At 24.8% G+C, this 27,834-nt stretch overlaps 1 protein-coding gene and 1 long non-coding RNA gene across 2 annotated transcripts; one reads left to right on the forward strand and one right to left on the reverse strand.

The window, feature by feature from the left end:
- Nucleotides 1–540: 540 nt before the first annotated feature.
- On the reverse strand, nucleotides 541–27,784 carry LOC149056114 (uncharacterized). The gene is made up of 3 exons (XR_016191581.1): nucleotides 27,579–27,784; nucleotides 1,421–1,557; nucleotides 541–733 (listed from the first exon to the last, which is right to left on the reverse strand). It is a non-coding gene; the product is annotated as an uncharacterized LOC149056114 (long non-coding RNA).
- ImpL2 (Ecdysone-inducible gene L2) lies at nucleotides 14,058–25,407 on the forward strand. Its single transcript, XM_015510399.2, has 7 exons — nucleotides 14,058–14,150; nucleotides 22,520–22,647; nucleotides 23,807–23,837; nucleotides 23,968–24,137; nucleotides 24,266–24,440; nucleotides 24,652–24,833; nucleotides 24,903–25,407. The coding sequence occupies exons 2-7, from the start codon at nucleotides 22,552–22,554 to the stop codon at nucleotides 25,035–25,037; spliced, it is 789 nt and encodes a 262-aa protein (XP_015365885.1). The 5' UTR covers nucleotides 14,058–14,150; nucleotides 22,520–22,551; the 3' UTR covers nucleotides 25,038–25,407.
- Nucleotides 27,785–27,834: the final 50 nt, after the last annotated feature.

The raw sequence follows: 27,834 nt of genomic DNA on the forward strand, positions 1-27,834 counted from the left end.
TTATTTAATAATTTATCAATGGAGTAGAATGATTAATACTACTATTAAGTTATAGAGGCACCGCATAATGCCGTCGCACAACCTTTTTCTCCAAATGACGTACCTATTTTAAAATATTAATATTTTAAATACACATATTACTCAAAATTCACTTAAAGTTTAAAACATCATAAGAAACCAACATGAGAACGCAGATAATGTTCTTACCTAAAGGCTAAAAATTTGATGACAAGTCAATTCACTGACTTCGCTCTAATTACTAAACTAACAGAGTAACAGTACACTATTTAAACTGGTGATGGACGAAAATGTCATACGTGTAGGTCGAAGACAATACATACCTATAGGTGTGGCATCCTCTTGTAAGTTGTAAGTATAGTCATAATGGATTATATTAAATAAATCTTTATTGACTTTAACTTTGTTTATTTCAGTATGTTGTAATATAATAGGTATTATTATGTAGGTATAATACAAAAGAAAAAATTTGATAATACATAATTTGATCATACAAAGAACAATCATCCATTTCTACAGGAACGTACATGTATTTTCTTGTTTGGTGCAAACTATACAATTAAAGATAATACATTTTAAATTCTTACTAATAGATGGTATTATTATACTTATCATATTAAATGTAAGGCTCGGGAGTTGAAACGTCGAGAGTTTAATTCTATCAATAGGTACAGCTGACATAGGTACCTACCGTTGTTGCGGGTTACAGGTTTATCTGCAATGTAGGTTATACATAATTATTATTGTGAAGCTATTTCTATAAATTATTATAATATATATATAGGTAGGTATATACTTTATGTTTTTATGATAGGTATTGTAAAAGTATACTGTGTATTATAACGTTTTTAGGTATTAATAACTAATAAGTTATAGTATATTACATTATAATTTAAAACTAAACTTGTTATAACTTAATTATAAAATAAACATAATACATTAGGTATCGATTTTAAAGCAATTTGTACAAATAATACTATATTTTGTAAATTTAGTTCTTTGTTATCACGACCACATGGCTATGCCCTGATAGTTAAATACTTTTTTTTTATGTTAAATCATTACATGGAGGCCGTACTGTTTTCACATTGCTTAGCCCCCATGCAGCATCGTTTATTTACAGAAAGATAAATATATTATACACATAGGAGTAGTAATAACAGTTTGGAGATATCCCTTCCCCAGCTCTCTGGTGTGTATGCGAATATCCCTATCCTGTTATGACTTTACAGATCTGGGCCAACCCCGCTTATACCTATCCAAAGATAGTTAAATACTTGGCTGAACAGAAATGCACTGCGATTGTTTGTGCGGTTGTTAGTTGTTAAATGTTAGTCGAAAAGTTGCTTGATGGCAATATTGAATGGTCTGCACTCATCTCGCTACCTATATAGGTACTTACTCTGTGTTAAGGAAGGTTCCACAATGTTCAACTTCAACCACTGCTCCTTTTTACGTCCTTCTGTGACACCATTAATTATTCAGTTTATGAGCCGCTAGTTTGTTTGACAATAATTAATATCTCACACCAATGTGGACCTAAATTTAAAATTTTTTAGTTATAGATACATCCACAATTCCAAAAGTCATTTTAATTTCAAAAAAATAGGACAAATCTATTAATTATGATGACTTATGAATAAAGTTATAGAATTGAATAATTAGGTTATTAATATAAGGAATACAATTATGTTCTTATACAGTCATATAAATATACGCAATAGGTACATTAAATACCTAGGACACCTAGGTGATTGATAAATTTAAATTAAGGTTTATTACTTTTTTATTTATATGTATACAAGTAGGGTGATAAATATTTCAAACTTGGCGATTAGCTGGTAATTGAAAATTTATAATTTGAATTACTATTTTTCATATAAATTGACATAAGATAAATAATAAAGGGTTTTGGGTGGAATAAAATATTGTATTAGTATTATACAAATCACATTTTATGTTACCCCATTTAATAATGGCTGTTTGGAAAAAACATTTCCCACATCCCATCATAACAACTGTCTCCTTAGAAAATCCCAACCATTATTGTTATTCGTTATTATTGAATAAATAATACAAATTTTAATTAAACTCAGGTATGTTTATTAATAGGTATAATATTATGATAGTAACTATATGTTATATTTTTAATATACAAATAAATAATTTTCTACGTATACATGAATTTAGAAAAAAAACTATAGAAAAATTTGTTTATAACTAATTGGTGAGCTGGGGTCGTGTATTATTTAATTTTTAGAAATAAGTATAATATTATAAAGACAAATGACAATGGCTAAATAACTATTTAGTCATGATATAGACTGTATTAGTAGGGTCTATTTATTTTTTTCATTAATGACGATGACAATGCTGCTAACTCATTAAAATCTTCTTTTAACATATTAATTGATAATTATTAATTACTGCAACTTGCAAGCACAGTTTTTGAAAAATATATATAAATTGAAAATGATCGTTGTGTGATATGAATAATTGATCCTAATAAACATTTGAATACTATAACTTTAGGTTTTGAAAACTTTTTAAAAATTCAAATTTTGTTTCATAATAATATTGGTACTATATTGTCTATTACAATTTACAACCCATAAACTACACTAAATGGACATTGGAACATTGAATTTATCATTTTATACAATTAATTGAATTAATTGGTATTAATTTATCCGGGGTTGTAAAAATAAGGTCTTTCCGACGTAGCATGGAGTACAGATCAATACATCGCATGGTGTCTACGTTAATTTAGAATTCTGGGCTACACGCTCTATAGGTACCTATGATGATTATTATTTAGTGAAAGGGTAAAGTCCGCTTACTTTAATCTTTGACATTCGATTCTATTAAATAACCGAGTACTAGTTTTTACTTTATTTTTCAAAAGTCTATTGTTGATAATTTATTTTACTTTGATAGGTAATACTTATTGCAATTTTTTTTATACTGTTCCTATGATAGCGTTAGTAGTTAATCCCGCCGTGTATACATATATATATATATATATATATGTATATATACAGGGTGTCCCGCAAGGATTTACCCATTGCGATATTTCACGAAATAATGGAGATATCAAAATTCTGGTTTTATAATAAGATTCACAGGGTTAAGAACTACAATTATTTCATTTTTAAATTTATTTTTATGTTTTTGTAAAAATTTAAAAAATATAATTTTTTATTTAATTATTTCCAACTAAAAAATATTAAAAATCAGGAAATTAATGAAAATAAAATTTTGAAACTTCAATATTTTCAGAAAAATAAACTCTACAAAATGTCTATCTATAATTTTTTTGGAAATAGTTAAATAAAAAATATATTTTTAAACTTTTTTACCAAAACATTAAAAAATGAAACAATAAAATTGTAGTTATTATCCCTGTGAGTTTTATTACAAAACCAAAATTTCGATATCACCATTATTTCGGGAGATATCACAATGGGTAAATCCTCGCGGGACACACTGTATTATTGCTATACAGCCGTCCAGGTTATAATTTTGAAAATAAGGATACAGCTATACAAAATACGAACGTATTCATAAAGTTTTCTTATTCTTTAATAATTCATGAATCATTTAATGGTTGATTGATATTATTTAAACATAATTGGTAACATTACTTTTAAATACAAAACATTTGCTTTAATAATTGTTAAAATGATTTATCCAGAAGTTTAAACTGCAACGAAAGACTCTTAATATCAAGCTGTGCTTCAACTATTGGGACTAAATTGTAGACTTATAGAATTAGAAATAATATATTAACTGTACCCATGTGGCATGTCGCATGTATGACAAACAATTAATAGCATGATATGTAGATAATTATTTAACAAGAAACAAGACACGTGTCAGTGGCACTGAATTTTTTTGTAGATATCTACTTTTGAATATTTAAATATAGGGACTAAAAAACAAAAATAAACGACGCATCTATACCTTCGCAATACAATAACTATTTTAAACGCCATATTTGGGACCTATTCGCTGAAGGAAGGTATTTAAGACGTGTGGGCATGAGGATAGATATCTGATATAAATATTTAAGATTCTACATTATTGTGACGAGTCACAAGTGATGACTGTAATAAATGATGAAGTGGTGGCTCAAAAAAAAAAATAATAATTAAATAAATAATTAATTTCCTATTAAAGATTTTTAGTAAAGCAACAAATACATTTGGTTTTGGTTTTACACTTTATATGATGTAGTGTAATTTTTAAGTTTCATCTGATATCATTTTTTCTAGTAGAAAGAGTGCTCCAATAGTTTCAATTGATTATATGACCCTATATTATATCAATTGGAAATGTTATCTAAAGACTAATTGTTACTTTAGGAAGGTCACATTGATTTTTGTTATATTATTTAAGAAGGCTCGAGTAACCTGTATTTTTCATGTATTTAAATTTTAGACAAGAAAAATTAATTAACTTCTATACGTTCGATTTGAATTTTAAAAACTAGTTTTAATTTTTATATTATGACTCTTATAGTTTTTCCAGGAAATTAATTTTAATTTTTTACTTTGTGACTTTTTTTAAAATATAAGCCAAGTTATAAATATTTTTAGAAAATTAGTAAGCTTTCTATACTATAGATACCTGCTATGTTAACTAAAAAAAAATTGAAAATCTATTTCCAAGCAATCATAAAAAACAAACTCAAATATATATTTCTAAATTAATTCATTGTATTAGTTAATTTAATCAAGGCAATGTTTACTTTCTTTTTTGGTACTTACTATTTTACTGTTGTGCGGAAGCAAATATAATATTTGTGTACACGTATTTCGATTTGCGCGTTCCCGTTGTGTGAAGGCAGACAATGGTGCATAGAGATACACACTAATATTGTTCATTTACTACTTTACTAGCAATAACAAATTATAACTGCTCTGCTAAAATTGAGAAACGGAAACTCCAAATTAACTACGAAATTACAAAAATAAAATGTCTTAAATTCGATTTAGAAGGTACTTTCGGGAATGGGTTGAAATAATTTTCATAAATATTCGTAAAAGACATATAGTTAGGTATCTAACCATTTAATAGACATAATTTACTTTTCAAAATATTTTAACTTTTATTTATTATTTTTTTCGATTTATTATGTATGCTAAAATTGTTGATTCTGAGTTAAAGAACTTTGAAAATAAAAAAATTTTAAATTTTAATACAAGATTAATTGTTCTTTCCGTAATTAAAAATACTGCAAAATATTATATAAATAACATTTTTTTACAATCGAGTAAAGTTCAAATTTTAATTAAATTCATCAAAATTATGAAAATGTGTAAATTATTTTGAAGTAAAAAATGCTTAACATTTTAAATAGCTTATTAGCAAATAGTTTTGTAAATATAGTTCAAGATTTCTCATACGTTCCCTCCATATTAGTTTATTTTTATGAGCAATTGAAACAGTAGCTATAGCCGAAAGGCTCAATTTTGACGCAGCTGTGTTAACTTTTCAAAGCGGATGGAGAATAATAAACCTGCGGATTTTTGAGGTTAGACGTTAGGAAGTGGTGGTGGTGTTAAATACTTAAATATGAAAATGTGTCATTTAAAATTTAAATTCAATCCACCACTGAATTGAAGTATTGAATATTTACAACATTGATAAAATTCAAATGAATATATTTTATCGAAGAAATTTGGAACATTCCACATTTACTTAAGTTATCATTTTTTATACGAAATTATATTTAAAAAGCGGGTAAGTCGTGGATGTCGCTCTGCTGTACAGTAGGTTACTGTAATGGATGGGATTAAATTTGAATGAAATGATAGGTATCATTATTCATTGTATACGAAAAACGATTCTGAACGGAGATGATTTGTCAGTCTAGGATATATTATATTTAAATATTGTCATATATTCTATTTTGAAACAAATATTTTATTTTTCAATTAAGACGCATTTTGCATAAAGCATGATTAATCAATTAGTGTAGTTATCATGTAGTTATCATAATTCATAATACCTTATATTATCAAAGATATACATATACCTGGTTTGAGGATAAATCGTTATCATTACGTGATTTCATAAAAATTTAAAACTCAAACGCTCAAAACATTTTTCCTATAAAATTCTCTCTATAGCTATTTGAAGCAAAACTCATGGAAAACTTATTGTTGAATTTTATAACCTTAGATAAAAATACAAACAATATTATGAATTTTGAACTACAAAATAATTCGCAAATATTCATGGTTTTGACGAATTTTTGTCAATATTTGAAATTCAAATGCTAATAAAAATTTAATTTTAATTTCCGGTGGACACTTTTTTTGTGATAAAGATTGAAAAACTTGTAAGGAATCTTATATTAAATTTTTAAATCTTAGTTTAAAAAAGAAATTTTTTTATTAATTTCTAGCTTAAAATAATTTGTGAATTTTTGTGATTTTTACGTATTTTGTCAAAATTCAAACTTTGAATGTTTATAAAAAAAAATTATAACTATGAATTTATTTATGGTGGGTAGAACATAGGTACTTATATAAACATTCGGTGAAAATTTCATGTATCAATGGTCCATCGTTTTAAAGTTACATAAAAAATCAAAATTGATTTTGTCAAAAACTGATTGTACGTAAAATTTCCTGTTTTTCCGTTAATTTTTAGTTTGTTTATCCCGATTATTTAGAAAAATATTAAGAATTTTTTACTTTTGATCCCCCAAAGTATCAACTAGATTCACTTTCTGATTTAACAAGGTACTGAAGTTAAAGTCAAAGCATTTTTACTGCCCCAAAACGTAATGACAAACACAAAAAAAAAAATATTCATGGTTTTGAAGAATTTTTGTCAATATTTGAACTTCAAATGCTAATAAAAAAAAATTGTGCCTATGTATTTTTCAACTTCAAAATTACTTGCAAATTTTCGCATTTTCGACAGATTTCGTAAAAATTTGAAATATAAACGCTTATAAAAAAAAATTGTGCCTATGTATTCTTATAATTTTTTAATCACTATAAGAATAACTTATAAGGAACTTTGTATTAAATTTTCAAGTATTTTGATAGGGCCAAAAAAATTTTATCGACACTTCAAAAAAAAATTTTCACTGGTGAAAACTCAACACCAAACTCAACAAAATAAAAAATAATATAAACCCATGGAAAACTCCTGAACTCAATAGAAAAGATGAAACCATAATAAACCGCCTCCGAATTGGTCACACACTCACACATCACACTTAACACAAAGCTACTTGATGAGTAAAGACGATCCTCCACTATGTGAGTCATGCAGCGTACTTTTAACCGTCAACCACATCATCATTGAATGTCAAAAATACAACCAGTATCGAAATCAATTTCACATCTCCGAACAAATCTGTCAAGCACTTGTACCAAACCCACAGGATGTAAAAAATTTAATATTTTATTCTTAAAATAAAAAAATTTCTTTTACTAATGGGCTAGTTGTCGATGTATTTTGATCAATAATAAAAAAAAAAATGTGAAATAAGTGTGTGTTTATTGCTTTGTTTTAAATCTTTAAGAGTTAAGACTCGTAATTTATTATACTTCTAAATCCTAACTACAAAGACTACATAAGATACAAATATATTACATGATTTACCATTTTAATTTCAATAATAACTTTTAAGTTTTAAAATCTTAAATCTTTGTTATTTATCTTTATTGGGTGCTGCTTTAAGAATTAAGATATAAGTTATATGTATAATTATTCTAATTCTAATTTATATATTTTTTTTTTGCTTTAGTGGCATATTCCTGTCATAATTTATAAATTATCATCCGTGAACATTTTTATTTCTTTTATTTAGTGTAATTAAAATTCTAAAATCTATGTCGTTAAAAATATATGTTCTCTCCAGTGAACTATTTCACAGTTTTTTTTTCTTTATGAATTTTTCGAATTATTTAAAATCTATACTAAAAACTTTGTAGTCAGACTTCTGTAAATTTATGTTTCTCTAATGATATTATATAATTTTGACTTACAATTCGACATTTGTTATTTGTAAGTACTTATAGTCTATAGAGTTTTTTACCACCTACGTTTGTACGGTAAAATAGAAAAATAATTGTTTACTTAGTCCTTACGAGTCACAGACTCTTATTACCTACCTTAGTTTATATATATATATATATATATAGTATTCTTTATACCCCATTGTTAATTTTGTATTATTTTTTCCCTATACTTTTAAAAATCATTATTGTATCCTAAGTATACTGATTTATAGTCTATACATTTTAAGCAACTAAATAATTCATTTACAGTCCAATATTGTATCCTTAATTATAATATTATATAGGTTTTCTACATGATTATACCAGGTATATTATAAAAATGGTATTTATAGTAACCCGTGTCCGTCTCGTGTTTGTTAAATATATTTATTTCAAAAATTATTATCTAATACAACATATATTATAGTTCTCGAAAATTACCGAGAAATACGAATGTCATATTAAATTGACAATATGTTTGACTTCCAATAACTGGGTGTTACGTAATGTTTTTTAACCCTCGAGTCGTAACCCAGTCAGGTGTTAAATTGTTAACTTCTTAAAAAATGAACTAACAATAATGAAAAATTAATAATTATTTTAAAAGTGGTAAATAATAAATAATATTTAATAATAAATAAATAATAATTAATTTGATCCGATTTTTTTGAAATAAAGAATTGACCAACACTTAATTATTGAAAAATAAATTAATCATTTGTAATCACTAATCAATAATAATTCAATAATACAATAACTTATTAATTAAGGCTTATATTATTATCATACTATAGGTAATTATAATTAAAAATATAAAAATAATGTAAACTAATGTTGTATTATATTACACGCTGTAAAACAATTAAAAAAAAAACAACTAATAACCTATTATTAGATACTGAAGTTATAGAGCAATAAAAAAATGATACAATAGTTATTTTAAATCCAAAATAAAATATATATTATTCTTTTGATTTCACATCAGACAATAGTTTGCCATTTTGGGCATCATATTAAAAACTAATCATATGCCATAACCCATAATACAGTATAGCTTTGTAGCTTTGTTGCTCGATCTGGCAACATAATATATTCGAAGTATCTATTGTTTAACTTGTACAGTTGTACCTAAATTATAACCATCAATATTTGTACTATACAGTAGTCGCTCGATAATTCGAAAAACTCCATAATTCGAACTAAACGCAAAGTCCCCTGAGAAAACCTCTATAATTAAAAGAAAATACATGTATTCCGGTCCCCTCGATAATTCGAAATGTCCTGTCGGTGGAACACACTCTACAATTCGAATTTTTATTTCACGAACCTCTATAATTCGAATCAAAATCTTGCGACCAGTAAGTTAGGCAACGCTATGGATCAGATTGTGTCCAGCAATTTATCACAAAAAAAAAAAAAAAAAACAGATTTCTTAAATATGTAAAATATAATAATAAATAAAACTAAATAAATGTCAATTAATAATTGTAAAATATAATAATATGTATTTATAATAAATAAATGTAATATGTATACATACATACAATTTTCACCTCTTTTTGATTTGAATTAATTTTTATCCTTCGATTATTCGAACACTTGTTAAATCAAAAACCTCTATAAGTCAAATTTTTAACTCAGTCCCTTGAATTTCGAATTATCGAATAACTTTAAGTACTGTAGTTTATTAGGAAAACACTTGTATAAAAGTAATAAAAGGCCAAAACGAATCAATATGACGTATCAGTGGCGTATAACCAGGGGTGGCAATGAAGGCTGTAGCGCCTCTGAAATTTTAAGAAAAATGTCCATGGTCTTTGGTATATTTTTGAAGTTATATAAATATACAATAATTGCTAATATCTGTAATATGTATAATGTGCTTAAATAATTAAACAGTTCAATGTTCATATTTATATTGTACATATTTAATCTTAATTCTATTTACCTAGTATTTTTTATTATCATTTTACTTATTTAATGAATTGTTTCATTTTAATTGGTAATAGGTAGGTATACTAGTAGTAATTAGTAGGTAAGTAAGCATCTCGTCATGGGTGATTCCTCTTTATATTAGTATGAATGACGATTGAATAACTTCCAAAATACCTATTTAAAAACGCTAATAATTATATTATTTGTTAACTACATTGATAATTTACTCTACAAGTCAGCAATGTTGACGGGTAAAATAAATATTAACTTTTTATGCTGTAACAATATTATTGTAATAAATTTAAAAATTAAAGGAGAATATTCTTGAAAACGTTTAAATACAGGAGCTATAAATAAACGTTTTATAAGTACCTACTACCAATTTACAATGATTGAATCATGATAGCATACAGTATCCAAATAGACGAACAGTAATTTTAATTTATGCATTATGTAGTTTATCATATTATTACAGTATTATATACTATTGGCTACTAGGTATAATAGGTATCAGATATTATTATTGTAATAAGTAATAAACTAATAACTGACAATTATATTATTCTAGAATTCTAGATAAAGTAATCTATATTTTAACTCATATATTAGAAGGATATAATACAGTATATGTTCAATAATACATTACAAAAAATACATCCATTTTTGTAACTTTCGAAGTATTATACATAGAGAACGCTCCACTATAGTGATATGCTAAAATAATTTTATAATGGACAAATGGTCTTTAACTCAGCCTCTGTTTTTACGTACCTATTAATTTTAACTGTATAATATTGATGTTTTACTTCGAATTTTTCATAAATCATAATTAATTAATGAAATGTTCAATGGATGAGAATTATTGGAAATATAGTATATAACTACTTATTACTTCTCAACAATAGTGTTATATTAGGGGCGGGCTAGTCTATGGATAAATTGAGAATCTTCCAGATGGGACAGTCCATGTGTGGGCTGCTTTATTATATTGGTAAAAAAAAAGAAAGTTTTTGTAAAATATTTATAGAAATATAATTAGAACAACAAATTTAAAGGTATTACTCGTGTAATCTTTTAAACGTACTTGATAACGATTTACGGTGTGTACGAAATTTAATATTATATGACTATGAATACAGCCAAATTTCTATAAAAATATAAACTCATTTTCTCATTGTATTGTTTGTGTATACAGATTTAATTTTTCTCTTTTCTTATATTTTTAATATTGAAAAAAAATATAATAAATAAATTAATAATAGTTAATAAAAATGGACACCCCATGCTATAAAAATATAGTTTAGATCAAATATGTTCCATAAAGTCAAATATAAACGCTATATAGTAAAAAATACTACGATCAATATTATGAAAACATTATAAATAGGTAATAGGTAACTTAATGACTAATGTAACCAAATGGCAAATACTATAATATTATTTTATAGGTAAATTTCATTTATATGCTAAATGGTACTAAGAAGTTCTTAACTCTTCAATTTCGAATGATCAAAGGAAACTACAGTCAATAGATACTTTTGGTCTTTAATTTTAAATGGCTGTTTGTAAAATATTATTATTTTTTAATTAAAATGAAGTATTGAACTAAGTTTAAACTTTAAAAAGAGTTAATGGATAACCTATTGATAAAATTTAATATTAAATATATCACACAGATACCACTATTAAATGATTTATGTCAAAATAAAATAATATTATATTATCAATAGTAATGAGTTATTAATTATTAGAGATCAACCAAGGTCAATTATAATTATAAAAATATAGACAAAGATAATACAGCATCAAACAAACATTTAATGAATTATAAATAATTATGTACATTTTTAATTTGTATAGTATTATTTTATATTTATATGAATCATGTTTAGTCATAGTTTTAACTGAATAATTGCAATACTATAATTGTTTAATAAATGATATAATATGTAACGTAATTAGACGCAAAATCATAAATCTATATGACTATATTTTAGATTATTAATTACTTAATTAATTAATTAATGAGATTTGATAAATTGTACTTGGTACAATATATCAATGAATCCATACACATGTATCAACAGGTAATATAAATAATAAATATGTTTCCATTTACATAATGAGTTTTAAAAAATAATTTTTTTTATTCCAGACCTAGTCGATTTGGCACACTAAATGAATGTAAGCATTTTTTTCTTCTTTTTTTGTTTAAGCACCAAACTTAATACATACAAATGCCTTGGAAATCAATCAAAATATTATCTATTTATAATGAAATAATCAATCAATTTGAAATCTATTTTTTTATATATATATAATTAATTAAAATAGTGCCATGCACCTGTTTATATTTATCTTATTCACATAAATATACTAAAAAGGTTTCTCTTACAAAAACTTATATATCACAGATGAAAATAAAATAAGGTTAAGTGCATAATGTTGATACAAAGAATAAAACAATCATATTATACTTCTCGAAAAATTCTTTAATTCTTTATATAACGAGTATTTTTTGAATTGACCTAAAGCATATTTTGCTATTATATCAATTAGATCTTGAATGTCAATAACTACATATTTTTCTATATGCATTTATTTCATTAATGATTTTAGGCAGTCTAATAATTTATAAAAGTAAGGATAAAGATATTTTAAAAGTTTTAATATATTACTTATCATATAACTTATATCACATATTTATTTACCTAAAAAATAAACTAAACCTATTTTTAGCATTTTCATAGTAATAGAATCGAAAAAAAAATAAACTAAAAATAAAACAATCTTGAATATTAGAAATTAATTTTAAATATGCATACTATTATGGATACAATTAGGAAGTGTTTAAAATTCTTTACCCGAGTATTTTATTCAAATGTATTTAAAATACGTATTTGATTAGGCACACTTAAAAAGTATTTGAATGCTCAAGTACTGTACGTCCTTACAAAACTAGTTTTAGATGACATTGTTGCTGTGTTGAACAAAATAGGGTAAATATTTGTTAGCATGTGGTTTGTGTTGATGAAAATAATAAATAATAATACAAACTTATAAAAAACAAATACATTTGATTGCTATAAATTAAAAATATACATACTTCAATTTTTATTTTAAATTTACGTGCTCACATAAGTAACTAATGTTCACAATATTATATTTTATTATTGTATTACAGTGTACAATATTCAACTAAACAGTAGTAAAATACTACCTATTTATGTTTAATCGATGACATAGGTAATAAGAAATACCTAAGAAGCACATAAGCCTTTTTAATATATTATGTTATAGTATAAATTAATTTAAGCCTGATCAATTTGATGATAATAATGTCAATCCTGTCTGATTTGTTGATACTTGTGTAAGATAAACATAAACTTATCAAATACCTACGTGCTTTATTGAAGAGGTTTTACTAGTATGACTATTGTTTACTATTGTCTATTACAATTTATTATACGTTTTGAGTACCTACCTGCAGCCTAATTACTGATACAGTTTATACAAATGTGATTATTTCAACTTTAATTGGTAGGTATATTATAAGAACCAGGTCATAGATTTAGCAAGAACATTTAAATTAATATTTTATTGACTTGAAGTTATGGTAGAATAAAATAAAACAAATATAATGATTATATATAAGTAAGTTGAATCGAAATATTATGGTATTGTTTGAATTATTTAATGATTTTAATTTAATGTAATATTTTATCTTTTATTCGTTCAATTAAATGCATACTATATACATATCCATCGCTATATTTTTGTGCACACAGTTTATCTGATCAAATATTACAACTTATTAATTGTCTTCTTTCTTTAAATTGGTCATATTTTATTGTTATAAAATAATACAATTTTCAAATACATTAACGGAACAAGTATAGGATATAGTATTATGTACCGCCCGTGAAGTACATATAATAGCTAATAATGTCGATTTAATATCCTGTTAAGGGTCCACGGGGGTTACTATCAGTTTACTAATTGAAATGTATACACTAAGATAATTAATATTGAATTTGTGTTTCCTGATCCGACGCTTGCGTCACGTAACAGCTGCGACTATCGTTTATAAAGCCTAGAGGGACCAATAGTCAGATCATTACGACTTGTTGCATCAAATCCAGTACACGGCGCACCGACTTTCGTAAAGACTACGTGAGTACCAGCACGTTATTGTAAGAACATTGATAGTTAAAATCGAGGTTTAATTTTAATTTAAACTAGCATGTGTAGATATTCTGTTTATATTTTAACCATTATTATAAAATATATACTATAGACAATCCGAGTTGAATCATAAAAACATAAATTAGTAACAAAAATAATTTATATTTCATTACCTATTTAATATAATTGAATGATGTCTTCGTAATATTATTAGCGTCAATTCTATTTTTAAATTTAAAAATGAGCCGTGATATTTCTATAATATTCATACATATTTTAGTGATTTATATTATTTTGATTATATTTTGTTTTTATTCTTAATATTAGTGAGTTTTTATAATTTTTAAAGTATTTATTAAATACATTTTTTGTAAATATATTATATGGCTGTAACATACTGGAAACTATCATTACTACGTTTATTAATTATTTTAATTTAAATTATTTAAGTATTCTTTATTTAAATTCAAATGAATCAATATAATAAAATATAATTCATACTAATTTAATTTTGATTGAAAATATAATGACAAAGATGATTATTTAAACTAGATTATAAATTTAAATGATTAAAACCCTTCAATTAAATAAGACCTTTTAATATATTTACTATTTAGCACAAATAAATGTCAATTTATGCATTGAAAATCGAATTATCTACTCAAATTTAAATTCAGTTAAAATCAAAAATTTTTAATTGCCTACCCCTTAAAGTTAAAAACGTATTCATTAAAAAAATTTAAATTTTGAAAAATATAAGAATTACAAACAGTTGTTCCTAAATAATAAGCATTGTTAAATTATATATAAGTACATTTTAATTTATTATAATATATCATATATGATCAATTATTATCAATAACCATGAGTATATTTTTATGTAAAAATAATATAGATAAAATGCTTAAAAAATGTTTTAAAACATTTCGTTTAAACATTAAATCGATATTAACGTAAAATATAAACATTTTAAAAAGGTGTGTTCCATGCGACGAAAAACATGTTTACAAATGATAAGAGTTTTATATTTTATAATATAATACCTATGTCTAGATATAATATGAAAAGTTTTAAAATGCTTAAATAAGTTGTAGCTATTATTTTTTTATAAACCCACCTTATTAATGATAAATTAAATCATGGTTTTTCATAACACATTTTTTTTAAATAATACAATATTTCCAATTTTAAATATTTGAGTATTATAGCATCATTTTTAGATAAAACACAAAAGTACTTCCAATAATTGCACATTTAGACATTTAGCCAGATTTTACAATAATATTGTGAGGTTATATTAATTAAAATGTTGAAAGTCATTTTGAAAATTAAAAAAAACCTATATATATTATATTACCTATATGGCTATATATATATTCTAAATCATGCATTCATAGTTTTATTTAATATAGGAAGGTACATATAATTATTATTATTTTCTTTGTAAATCATAAATTATTTTAGTACACTTAATTATTTTGTATTATGTATTTGAGAGATAGTAATTTTAATTGTTAAAAAAATATGAATTATATACTGTGTCCATGTTTCTGACTGGTGGAACGAAAATAGTACACGAAGATTTCTATTTAGGTATGTCTATGCAAATATATATTATTAAACTTCTAACTTGCCAACTAAAATTGATAGAGAGGGTATCAGCTATATAGTAACCACATTCTCTAAACATCGTCTCTCCGGCCTCTTTGTGTAAACGATTTTGCTTTATAACTTAATTGTTCAAGTCGACAATATTGTATTATAGGATTGTTTCCAAAGAAGTAAAACAGTATTAACATTGTTGAATATATTGTTCCCAATTTGTAATGCATTTAAGTATGAAATATGTTGCCATGTTGGTTAGAATTAATTAGGAAACACATGAATTTATCATCAGTAATTGTTTAATTCAATTATCATTAAAGCAATCGTGATTTAATACGCACCGACAATAAAATTCTTAGTAATCTATCATTTTATCTATGTAATGGTATTCCATAACTTAAGATTACTTACTTATAGTTGTAATAATTTAATTGCGTGTTCCCTTCTTTTTACGTGTATCTTATGTATATATTATGCATGATTGTATTATATGTATAAGATATGTTTATAGCAAACTAAATTATATTAGTCATAACTCATGTTATACTAATAAAATATAAACAAAGATAACTATTTAATGAGTAAACTCTATACATTTTATTCTTTAGTAGTATGAATTATGTGAGTGTATTAAATTTTAATCAAGATCAACACATTTATTTGAAAAATTGTACGCAAAAACTGTTAATTCGTTAAATATTTTAAATATCTAATATTATATCAGTTGATATTTATTTTTGACAATTGATCTATTTGAGGAGAAATCGTTTTTATACGTTTGAATACCTAATGTAGTCAACATTTAAACTGAAAAAACACCAATCTTTTAAGATTCTACCTTCATCTCTTTCCGCCAAAATCGATCTATTTGTTTATCGAATTTTAGTTTTTAGATTTTAATTAGTCCCTTATTGTAAGAATCGATAAATTAAATTATGAACCAATGGAATAATATTCTCACAAACTGCGCCTTTTTCCCATTACTTGGAATTAAAAAATTACGTAAGCAAAATATATGACACTATGACAGTTAATATAAAGTGTTGTTATGATTATATTATTTTGTGAAATTTTCGCTTGCATAAACGATTAAAATAAATTATTTATTTATATAGGTATACAATATTAATTATTCTTGTAATAATTGACCCATATCAAAGAATAACATTATAAAATACAATATATTTATTTAATTTGTAATTATTTTTGAATGTGTTCTTTTTAATAATTTTTATTAATAAATGTTTATCTTTAATTTTAGTTAGATTTAAAATTATTTTTTTTAACCTCAACATTGTCAATTATTATTTTTATAATAAGGCCAATAAGGGCCTATTCAAAGTATAAAAACTGAAATGTGATATGGTGGAAAATAGATATATACATATAAAATTATACAGGTGGGTAAACAGAAAAGCCAATTTTTGCATAAAACTAGAGCACCCCTAAAACATCTAAATATTGTACAATGTATACTGTCTATAAACAATAAACTATGCAATTTTAAATAAATATGTGAATCACAAATCAGAATAGTATTTAATTACCTGAAATAACAAAATATTGTAATATATGCATCGTACATAATATCACTTATATAAGAATAAGTTAATAATTCTCGCGAATGAGTATAATAAGTACCTATGTAGTCTATACTGAATACTGATAAATGGTAAAGGTCTTCAATTAACATTTAGGTTTTGCAATGTTGTACAACCTATCAGTAATCGATGTTACAGCATAATAGCCATAATATATTATTATTAATATATGATCTATAGATTATTATTATATAATATGATGTCATAGTTTTTATACTGAACCATAATAAATAGGATCACTAAACTCTAAAACTATATGATATATTGATATATAATTGAAATAAGAAAATTAAATATTTTATGTTCATTTTTATAGATGTATTACGAATATCTATATAAATTACCTGAGTGGCTAGTTAAAAAAAAATGTGCATTCAATATTTTTTACAGATTTATAAATCAAAAGTACCTATACTTTATTTAATATTATTCAATATAGTTATTATTATTTTAGTCTTTAAATATTCCTTGTTGATCATAAAACAATTTAAGTTAAAGGAATTTAAAGTCAGTCGTTATACCGTGTACCGATAATTGTATTATGCCATCGGTAATTTGGTAAAAATCATGAATAATAAATACTATTAAGTATTAATTCATGATTTTTACCAGCTATATATAGTATGATTCACCAAGCATGCTTACCACTTTTTTCTTCTTCAATAACATATTATTCAAAATTTGATTTTTGGAATATTTAAATGTATTTTAAGACAATATTTTCAAATAATTGGGATTTTTGTACTACTTAACTTAATGTTCTGTAGAAACACAAACTTCTGGTTTTTAAATGAGAACACCCCTTTCCAACTGTAAATTATACAGAGGACAATTTTTTTTTAAATATTAATGTATCAGAATCAACATTTGTACAAGTAGTTTTTGTGTTGTTTAACTTTGTGTTCTAAAGTATTAATAAGAGTCCATAGTAATAATGGGCTTATAAGCTGTGGGATCTATGATGATTTGAATATTTCAGTCATTAATATTAATAATTGTAAAAATGGCTCGAATATAATAATTGCTAGATATAATTTTACGTTTATTTTAAATTTTTATAAGCCCATTTTAAGGACTACTATCCTAACTAGTGCAAATATTTTAATAACTGCAGAGAAACTACTCATTCGAGTTTTAAATTAGATATTTCAGTTTTCAAAACAAAAATAACCACTAAATAATAATTGATAGTAAAGGAGGGGGTTCATTTGAAAAACAGAGTTTGTATCACTACAGTATATGCTCCTTATCCTTAAGTAATACAAAAAAAAAATATATCAAGAATTTAAAAATATGGGTTTTAAGTATATTTAAAAATTTCAAAAAATCAGAATTTGAATAAATTTATTATTAAAGTAAAAAGGGGGATGAGCATGCTTGGTGAATCACACTGTATATCAATTCTCTCTAGCTTCTTCCTTTGGTAAATTTAATCTATTTTTTTTTGTTACATAAGGTTTTTATTTAATCTGTTTTATAATAGAACAATAAGAACAATTAATGGAATAATTATTTTTGTGTAGTAATCATATTAATCATACTAAAAGTATCAACTCCAAACTCGTCTATTTTTCGGTACCTGCTGACGTCTGGAATACATTTTATACTTAGATCTTCCTAGTACATTAAATCATGAAATCTATTAAATATTGATATTCATATATTTTTAGAATTTTAACACTAGTCGCTTAGGCACAGTTATTAATAAATAGGTATCTAGATTTTTGATTCATTTAATTTCTAAAAACTTGGATTTATTTTAATTAATTTATCAAATTTTGGGTTAAATACATATTTACAACCTAAGTTATGTAAGTGTTAATGAAAGCGGTAGAATATATTATATTATGAGTATATGTTATAGAAAAACTTTAGGATTAGGAATGTTTGTATTACGACGAGACTATATAACACTACTATTAACTATACCTTCTATATTATACAGTGAAGACATATTTATTTTACAATTTGAAGGAGAAGATATAATATATTATACAGAATATTCAGAATTGGGTATATGCCAGTTATGATTTTAAATTACGGCTGACAGTTTTACAACATTAAATTAATTTAACTACCGAGTTAAATATATTTAAAATTCATAATCACTTCCTGTCCATGTCATGGTGCCATTGTATCACGCTAATCGCCATATTTCAGATAAAATACATTAATAGACTAATAAGGCCACCTTTAATAGTATTAACGTTGCACGTGAAATATTATCGATTTAAGTGTTTGGTACTTGGTAGGCACTATATAATATCTACCTAATCAATTAATTTACTGAATACAATACGTTGGATGTTGATAGTATATTATTTAGTTCAATGGTTTTATAGATTAGACTTAACATTTGTAGTAAAATCTCTACAGTGGCAGACATCATATTTTTACATGATGACACACCTACATATTACACGTTAAATCAAAGATTTTTTTTGTAAATGTATATAACCTATATGGCTTAATGAGTCAAATTATTATTTATTTTATTAAGTACGTTCTTATAATTTATTACTTTATTAGTAAGTAATATAAATTAGTATAATATTACATTGACGTACAACGTTTCATTGATAATAATGAAAAATAATATTAAACACAAACAAAAAAAAAGTTAAAAATGTAATAATTAAATGCATTGCTGTTTTGTACTGAATGGTTATCACTGCAACACGCAATTTTTATTGTGAAAAAAATACTTTAAGATTTAACTTTAAGTGTTTCTATTATCGTATTGGATCTAGTTAGTACTGACTAATGATAAAAATGGGATGTTTGAATGAAAATTAAATTTCTACTTTTTAGTTAATTTTTGATACGTATGATATATTTTTATCTGCGATTTAAAAAGCTTAAGTATTATATAAGGAATTCGTTGACCTTTTCAAAATATTTAGATTAATTTAAAACTGATTATACCAAGAACCTACTAGTATACTTTTACGGTAAATACGTCGGTATAGGTATTGAATTATAAGTCAATTATATTAAAATATATGTGATTTGTGTTAGGCAAAAATTTGTTCAATCTACCGTAATACTGATAGAAAATTAATATACTAATTGAAATATAGAATATATACAAATTATAAAATATCATCCGCTCAGAATCCTTTTCAATCGTGTAGGTACAATGTGATTTATCATTCAATTCAATTTGTAATATATCGATTACAGAGTTCTGTATACGGCAAAACGGCTTATCTGGTTTTTTTTCATTATATTTTAATTAATTAATACCTTTCAAATATATTTTAATTATATATTTAAAAAAAATGTAAAACACAATATATGGTATATATATTCAAAATACCAAAATTGTGTTAATATTTAATGTTCTGTTTTATTTAAATATAAAATATTAACTGATGCGATGACCGGTGATTCTTTGCAGAATTCATATATCTGCATCAACAATCAATTATATTGTCTATATATGACTAAATTACCTATACGGCTATACAAATATGCATATCATATCAATAAATATTAAAAACGGTCTTTCTTAGATAACTATTTGTATTATGTTTATATTAACATAATAATAATTTTTGTAACGTTACATCATATTATGCTATAATTTATGATAGTAAAGTGAGTAAACATGTAATAATGTTTGAGTGTACAAGTAGTACTACATACCAACTAAAATATAAAATAGTCGTTACTATTTAATATTTATGTACTTAGATAAGATTGAGGTCTGGTTGATTGTGAGTAAAATAGCTTACTAATTTAGTACACAAGATTTATTATAAGTTTTTTCCTGGAATTCAAATAAAAACTTTAGCATAAATTCACATACATTTTTTACTAAGTTCAAATGTTCATTACGTTGGATTTAATCACAAGAGTAAAATAACGATTTATATTCAAATGATTTAGTTTTATTCTTGTGTTGCAATTTAAAAACGTTTAAGGTAAAAATTTGACACATTATACTTTTATATTTTAAATCATCATTTTAAAAATACTTTAAATTATATTTTAAGCTATTTGTTGGTATTTAAAATTATGTACCATTATTAGATTTTGTTTATATAAATGTTGTTCATATTGTTTCACTCGATCAAAATGCTTGAAAATTTAAAGTGGATTCCTCATATTTGGTTTAACTCTAATCAAATTAAATAATTTATAAAATATAGAGGCAAACATTTTTTTATAAGCGTTTGAAATTCAAATATTGACGAAACACATCGAAAATGCAAAAATAAGCATAATATTATAATTTCTTAGTTATTTATTATTTTGTACAATTTGAAAATTTAATATATAAGACTTAAAATGAAATGTAAAATTCCTCCATATATAAGTTTTCAATTTTTTACACACATTTCAAGCTTAAATTTCGTAGAAATTGAATATTTACGTGAAATATTATGTGATTTAAGAAGTATTAATCATAGGGATTTGAAACCTACTTATTTTAATACGTAGAATTGTTTTTTTAATTTAATTTTTTACATTAATATACCTATAGCTTATTATTCATATTTTTTAAAAAACCATAATACTTGAAAATCAGTTAGATAATAATAATGGACATCTTAGTGGACTTTTATAATAAAATAGTGATACTATAATAGCTATTTATTATTATGAAGCATATTCTGTATCGATATTTAAATAATTTTAAAATTGTACAAAATACTACATTAAGTCAAGTAAAATATTGCTTTTTTTCAATTCGATAAACGTACATTAAAATTTTCGTTTATCTAAATTGGATTTAAGAAACTTGACCTTTGTTATAAATAAAAATTTCATCTGGTTACATTGGATGATGCAATATTTTAGAGTTCTTAGATAATATTCAGAGTATATAAAGCATGACTGGACGCCGCAGTATTCATTCCTTTCTAAGACACCATACTAAATATACACAACGATTTCCGCTTAACCAGCACAAACCAAATTCTTGAAACATGACGTCTTCAACTACATCGCAAATCCAATTCTCAAAACCATCCCAATACAAAGAATCCAAACCAAGGATCTATTCTTTTGTCCTTCTAATAACTTAAAAAAAATTACTTTTTTATTTAGTAATTTAATTAGTGTTCATTTATTTTTAAAAACATTTAATAGTTGTATATTGTAATAATTTCGTTTTACATTTAAACATTAAATTGTAACTTACAGTAAATTTCAAAAGTGCACAAACAGACGCCAATATGGGATATTCAGCAATGCTACTAGGATTTTCCTGGTTAGTCATGATCAATAGTATTGGATTCGCTGCAGTCTTACCGATGAACCATATTATAGAGGTAAATATTTTATTAATAGTTTTATATATCATATTTTATACATGTATTTAATACGCATAGTATTATTTAAAAAAGGGTATGAATTATAATTATTGTCGAACAAAATTATATACCAAAGTGCATGTTTGTTATTAAACAAATATTTATGTTTTTGTAGATGCCTACCTATTGTTAATTTGAAGTGGTGTTTCTGTTTATACGTTATTATATGTTTTTAAATCACATTTTTGTTATTATATTTATAGTATAATAGGTAGCTAGTCTATTAAACAGACGTATTAAATTAGTTAATTGGTATATTTAACAATGTTTATGGGTACCTATGTAAATAAAAAAACCTTGTTGAGCTTAATAGTATATTAATCCTAGTTGTATTTTACCTACTCGAGAATATTATACGTAAGAGTTATTTTTCGATTTTAAAATTTAAACTAAGCATATAATTTATATAGGTACAAATATATAAGTTATATACTATATAATATACGGCAGTATACTATTCTTTATTGCACTATTAATAACAACTAATAACTAATGTTTGATTAGGTGTCTTGGTAATAGATACAGAAGGGAGAAGGTAGTAGGTATAGATACATATATCGTAATTAAAAATGACAACACAATAACTAATTAATGCTCTTATACCTTATAATGTGCTGCTTTCTACTTTATCATAAAATTCTTACTTATTTAATATTTATCAAATGTAGATTAATATTATACGTGTATAATATAAATTACTTGATATTTGATTATAATACATTTTATTAGTTGATTTAAATTATTGTAAAACAGGTAAATATATAAAATAAAGTTGCAGTTAATAAATAATAATTACTTTTTAGTTGTTGATTGTCTGCATCATTCATAAGTAGATCAAAAATGTATAGAATGTAACATGTGCTATAAATATAGGTATATGGTTACTTATGTTTATTAATAAGACTTCTTGTTCTATACGTAAATACGCAATAGATCTTGATGAGAAAAATTAAATTAAATATTATAAAATAAAGCATTTTTATTGTATAGATTCATTAAAATAAATTGAACCATAAATTATTAGAAAATTTTCATTTTTAATTAAACATTAAATTAGGCCATACAAATATAATAATAATATGTATTAAATTGGTTATTTTAAATTTTGTTTTTCCAGAACTCACTTTCAGATGAATCGACATTTAGAGGTTAGTTGATACATTTTCTTAATATATTTTAGTACTTATATTAATTTTGACGCAATAATGCTATTTTACATATTAAGTAATACAATGGTTTCGTTTTTATTTTTACTTATTACATTTGTTTAATCAACAGGTAATGAAAAAAATGCAGCAAAATTTGAACTTAAAGATTGGGTAATGGTAAAAGCAACGCCCTCAGACCCTATTCGAGTTCCTCCTGGTGGCAGGGTTGAACTTGAATGTACGGTTTTCGGTAGCCCTGTGCCTCAAGCACAATGGAATCGTGGAATACAACTCAATCAGGTAAATAAGTTGTTAAAAATGTGTAAATCTATTATGAGTATTTGTATGCTATAAATACTTTTCAGATAATAATTAATTATACGTTATTATAATGAATGCGTAATATACGAATATATCCATGTTTATAGATTACATTAGGTCCAAATGAATTCGAAGATTCTGGTGAATTTCAAAGTGTCGGTAAAGTTACAGTAAGACATGTAATTGACTGTGTCCAACCACATCACCAAGGAGTTTATACGTGTAGTGGTCAAGCAAGGGATCAGACAATGGCCAGTGATCCAGTCGCAATCTCAATTGAAGGTAAATAATATTATGTTTTCAAAAAATAGAACAAAATAAGGTTACCTAATATATTAAATTATTATGTCATTCTACTGATTATACTTTTAGTATACTCACATTTTCTAACAACTGATTTATACAATTAAACATTTCACCAATTATTTACCTACTTAATATCTACGACCTACCTACATATTTTTTCAATTATTTACCTATTATTAATATTCAGGCAGGGCAGTTCAGTGTTCCAGTGGTAAAACTAGAATAGTCAAGTGGAGTCCAATCATAACGCAGATGATTGGTTCAACTGTAGTTATACCATGCGTGGTAACAGACACTGCACCATACAGGCAATATTGGAAAGACAACTTTGGTAACATAATAGACACTGACATCGATTCCAGACGCAAAGTAAATAATTCCCTTACATTGTTTATAGCACAGTAGATTAATTACGATATTTAAAAAAATATTTTACAGTTGGGTCCCGAAGGAGAGCTAATTTTAAACAACTTAAGCTGGTCAGACATGGGTGAATATACTTGTGTTGCGGAAAATTCTATAAGTCGAGACAACACATCTACGTTCCTGTATCCAATGTTACCTAATGTTTAAAATATCTTACACGTAGATACACACCATAGGAAATTATCTATAATCTCTTAACAAAATTTGCTCTTAATGTTCAAATATTAAAGCATTGTAATCTGAAATAATTTATTCAATTATATAACTTTATATAGTCGCTTATACGCTCATTAATAGCTGCAGTCCAATATTAAAATGACATTAAATTATATTGATTAGTTCTAGAATTTTACTGCTTTAATAGTCGAATGCTTATACTATATGTATCGTAATCGTAAACCATTGAGTATTTATCTTTTATTTTGTTATTTCTTAAGTAAAATATTGCTTGCCATCAAGTCTCGTATTGTTTTATTGGTTGTGCAATAAATTTAGAGTGTTAAAAACTCAAACTTAAGTATTTTATTATTATTATTATTTTTTTTTTTTTAATTTATTATTATTTATCTATGCGTATGAATACATTATATATTTATATATATCTAAGTTCAATAAAGCTCGAAAATATTAACTATAACTTAGTTTTCTGAAACGTATTTTATACCTATATATTATTTGTTATTTTTGGCTATGTTTGATATATAATATATATTTATATTAAAAGATCACTCATCAGTCATAACTTTTAAGTTGTTTTAGTTAATGCAACTTAAAAACATCGGTATTGGCAAATATTTGTTTATAGATATTTAAAGTTAGTTAAGAAGTAATATTATATTTATAATTATATAATCCACGTTATTTGCCAAAAATAGTTTTCAGTCCTACAGTTTTCCTGGAAAAATAAGAATTATTAATTTTAATATAGATAAATAAAATAGTATTGATAAAAATTATAAACTAAAACGGTGTGTCTGCGCGCTCAGTTTCGTTTTCGCGTGCAATCTGATTTATCATTGAAATAATTTAATAATTATCATGTATTTTTTCTAAAGGTAACGATTATTATCATTAAAAGTTTATACTTATCGGTGGATAAAGTGATATTGATCAAATCAATGAATACCTACAATATTTTAAAATCATTTATTTTACCAATGAATAGCTATGTATCATGTATGTACTATGTACAATTTAGATATAGGTAAACTGAAGGTGAAGGTGACAAGGCCATCATAGTATTAATGAATAAATTATTGTAGATAAAACAATTTTAGGGTGTGTAGGTGCACACCCTGACACCCTGCACCCTGCATCCTGTGCCTGATTGGCACAACTGGTTTAACTTATACACTAATATACGTATTTACGATTATATGACTATATACATCAATACAGTCAGTGGCGGCGCGAAATTGTGGAAGCTTTCAAGTATATTGTATATTTTAAATATTTTTTACCACCAACCCTAAAAAGCAGCAGTGGTCAAAGGGATTTCAGACATAAAGCATTAAGCAATTGCTTCAAATAACCTCATATCCCGCCGCCATTGAATACAGTTATAGGTACGATGTACCTATATCGGGTATTGATAATCGCTATACACTTAAATGTAGGTATGCGCTGAAATGGGTAAAATGGACAAATGGTATTCGTCAAAAATTGTAATCATAATAGGTATGTTTTAGTTGTATTTTTATAAAATGTGAGATTCATATTTTAAATTTGTGTATACATCCGGAAAATGTTAAAATTAAGTTCCTTTATTGACTCGTTTGTTTGATTAGGTATCGTTTGATTTGTAATGAACCTCGTATTGTAATTCATTTATTGTACAATCGATTTGATTTTGATCTATACGTATAACTCGTCCAAAGGACTGTTAAAAATACGCTACTACCTAGTCTTTTTTTTTTAATTTCTAGAACTTTTAATTTTTGGGTTTAACAGGTAAACTTTAAAGTAAATAACAAATTCAATTTCCATCTTCCGCATAGTACGATTATACCTAAAGGTCAGAATACAGAAGACGGAAAAAAAGGAAATATAAGTTGTAGTTTTGTTCAGTGTTTTAGGATCCCGATGAATTAAATATTTTTTTTTAAATAATATTTTTATTGGTTAACGTCACGATGTAGTGAAGATCATACATTTCCTTACCTAAAAATAATGTAAATAATACATACACCCTGTTATCGTAATTCGTATTATTTCTCCCATGTTTTATTGTGGTTCTATAATAGCGGTAAACGCAATTTGAAATTTGAAATAATTAAGTTTGAATCATAAGTGTTATACTTATAGAAGGAATATTCATATGACCATATTCTTCCCTGCGTTACTGTGCGATCAAGAAAAGTTGTGATAACCATTCAGAACAAAAATTTTTTTTTTAATTTCTACACAATAAAAATTGTGATAATATTGGAGCGCAAAAAATAGCTATTGCCGAAAATTAAACGACAAAAAATACTCAGTGCAAAAAATGAAATAACAACCGTCAGAACAATCAACACGTGTGTAAAGAATAATGATAACAGCAATCGTACAATACTTGTACAGTAGTTGTACAATATTATTGATATGGATTTTTATCGTGCGTTGCTATTTTTTTTTATAGTGCGGTGTGCTTCGGTGCTTTGTGGCACCGTGGTACGCAGCATATCGTCAACATGGGTGTCTACTTACGTCATGTTCCGTCTATTTTGTTGGTCTATGTTTGGATCGCAGAATAATATTCCATGGGTACACTGGTACACTGGTACACTGGTACACACCACGATTAAAGATATATATATATATATATCTTTAACCGTGGTACACACTTTCCACCGATTTCTGAATGTCTTGATAGCAGCTGTGATAACTGATAACAGTGACAACATACTGTAAACTGTTTGCGCTTAATCAGTACTTCAGTTATTTTATTTTACTTGATTTATGT

The sequence above is a fragment of the Diuraphis noxia genome, unplaced genomic scaffold, assembly GCF_037042655.1.
Source record: "Diuraphis noxia isolate RWA-SAM2 unplaced genomic scaffold, SU_Dnox_SAM2 contig0004, whole genome shotgun sequence".
Taxonomy (NCBI): Eukaryota; Metazoa; Arthropoda; class Insecta; order Hemiptera; family Aphididae; genus Diuraphis; species Diuraphis noxia.

Excerpts from the sequence above, each read along its gene's own strand:
- ImpL2 (XM_015510399.2), top strand. The coding sequence starts at position 22,552 with ATGGGATATTCAGCAATGCTACTAGGATTTTCCTGGTTAGTCATGATC. Across the intron at positions 23,838-23,967 it reads AGATGAATCGACATTTAGAG|GTAATGAAAAAAATGCAGCA; the intron begins GTTAGTTGATAC and ends TTTAATCAACAG. Across the intron at positions 24,138-24,265 it reads GTGGAATACAACTCAATCAG|ATTACATTAGGTCCAAATGA; the intron begins GTAAATAAGTTG and ends CCATGTTTATAG.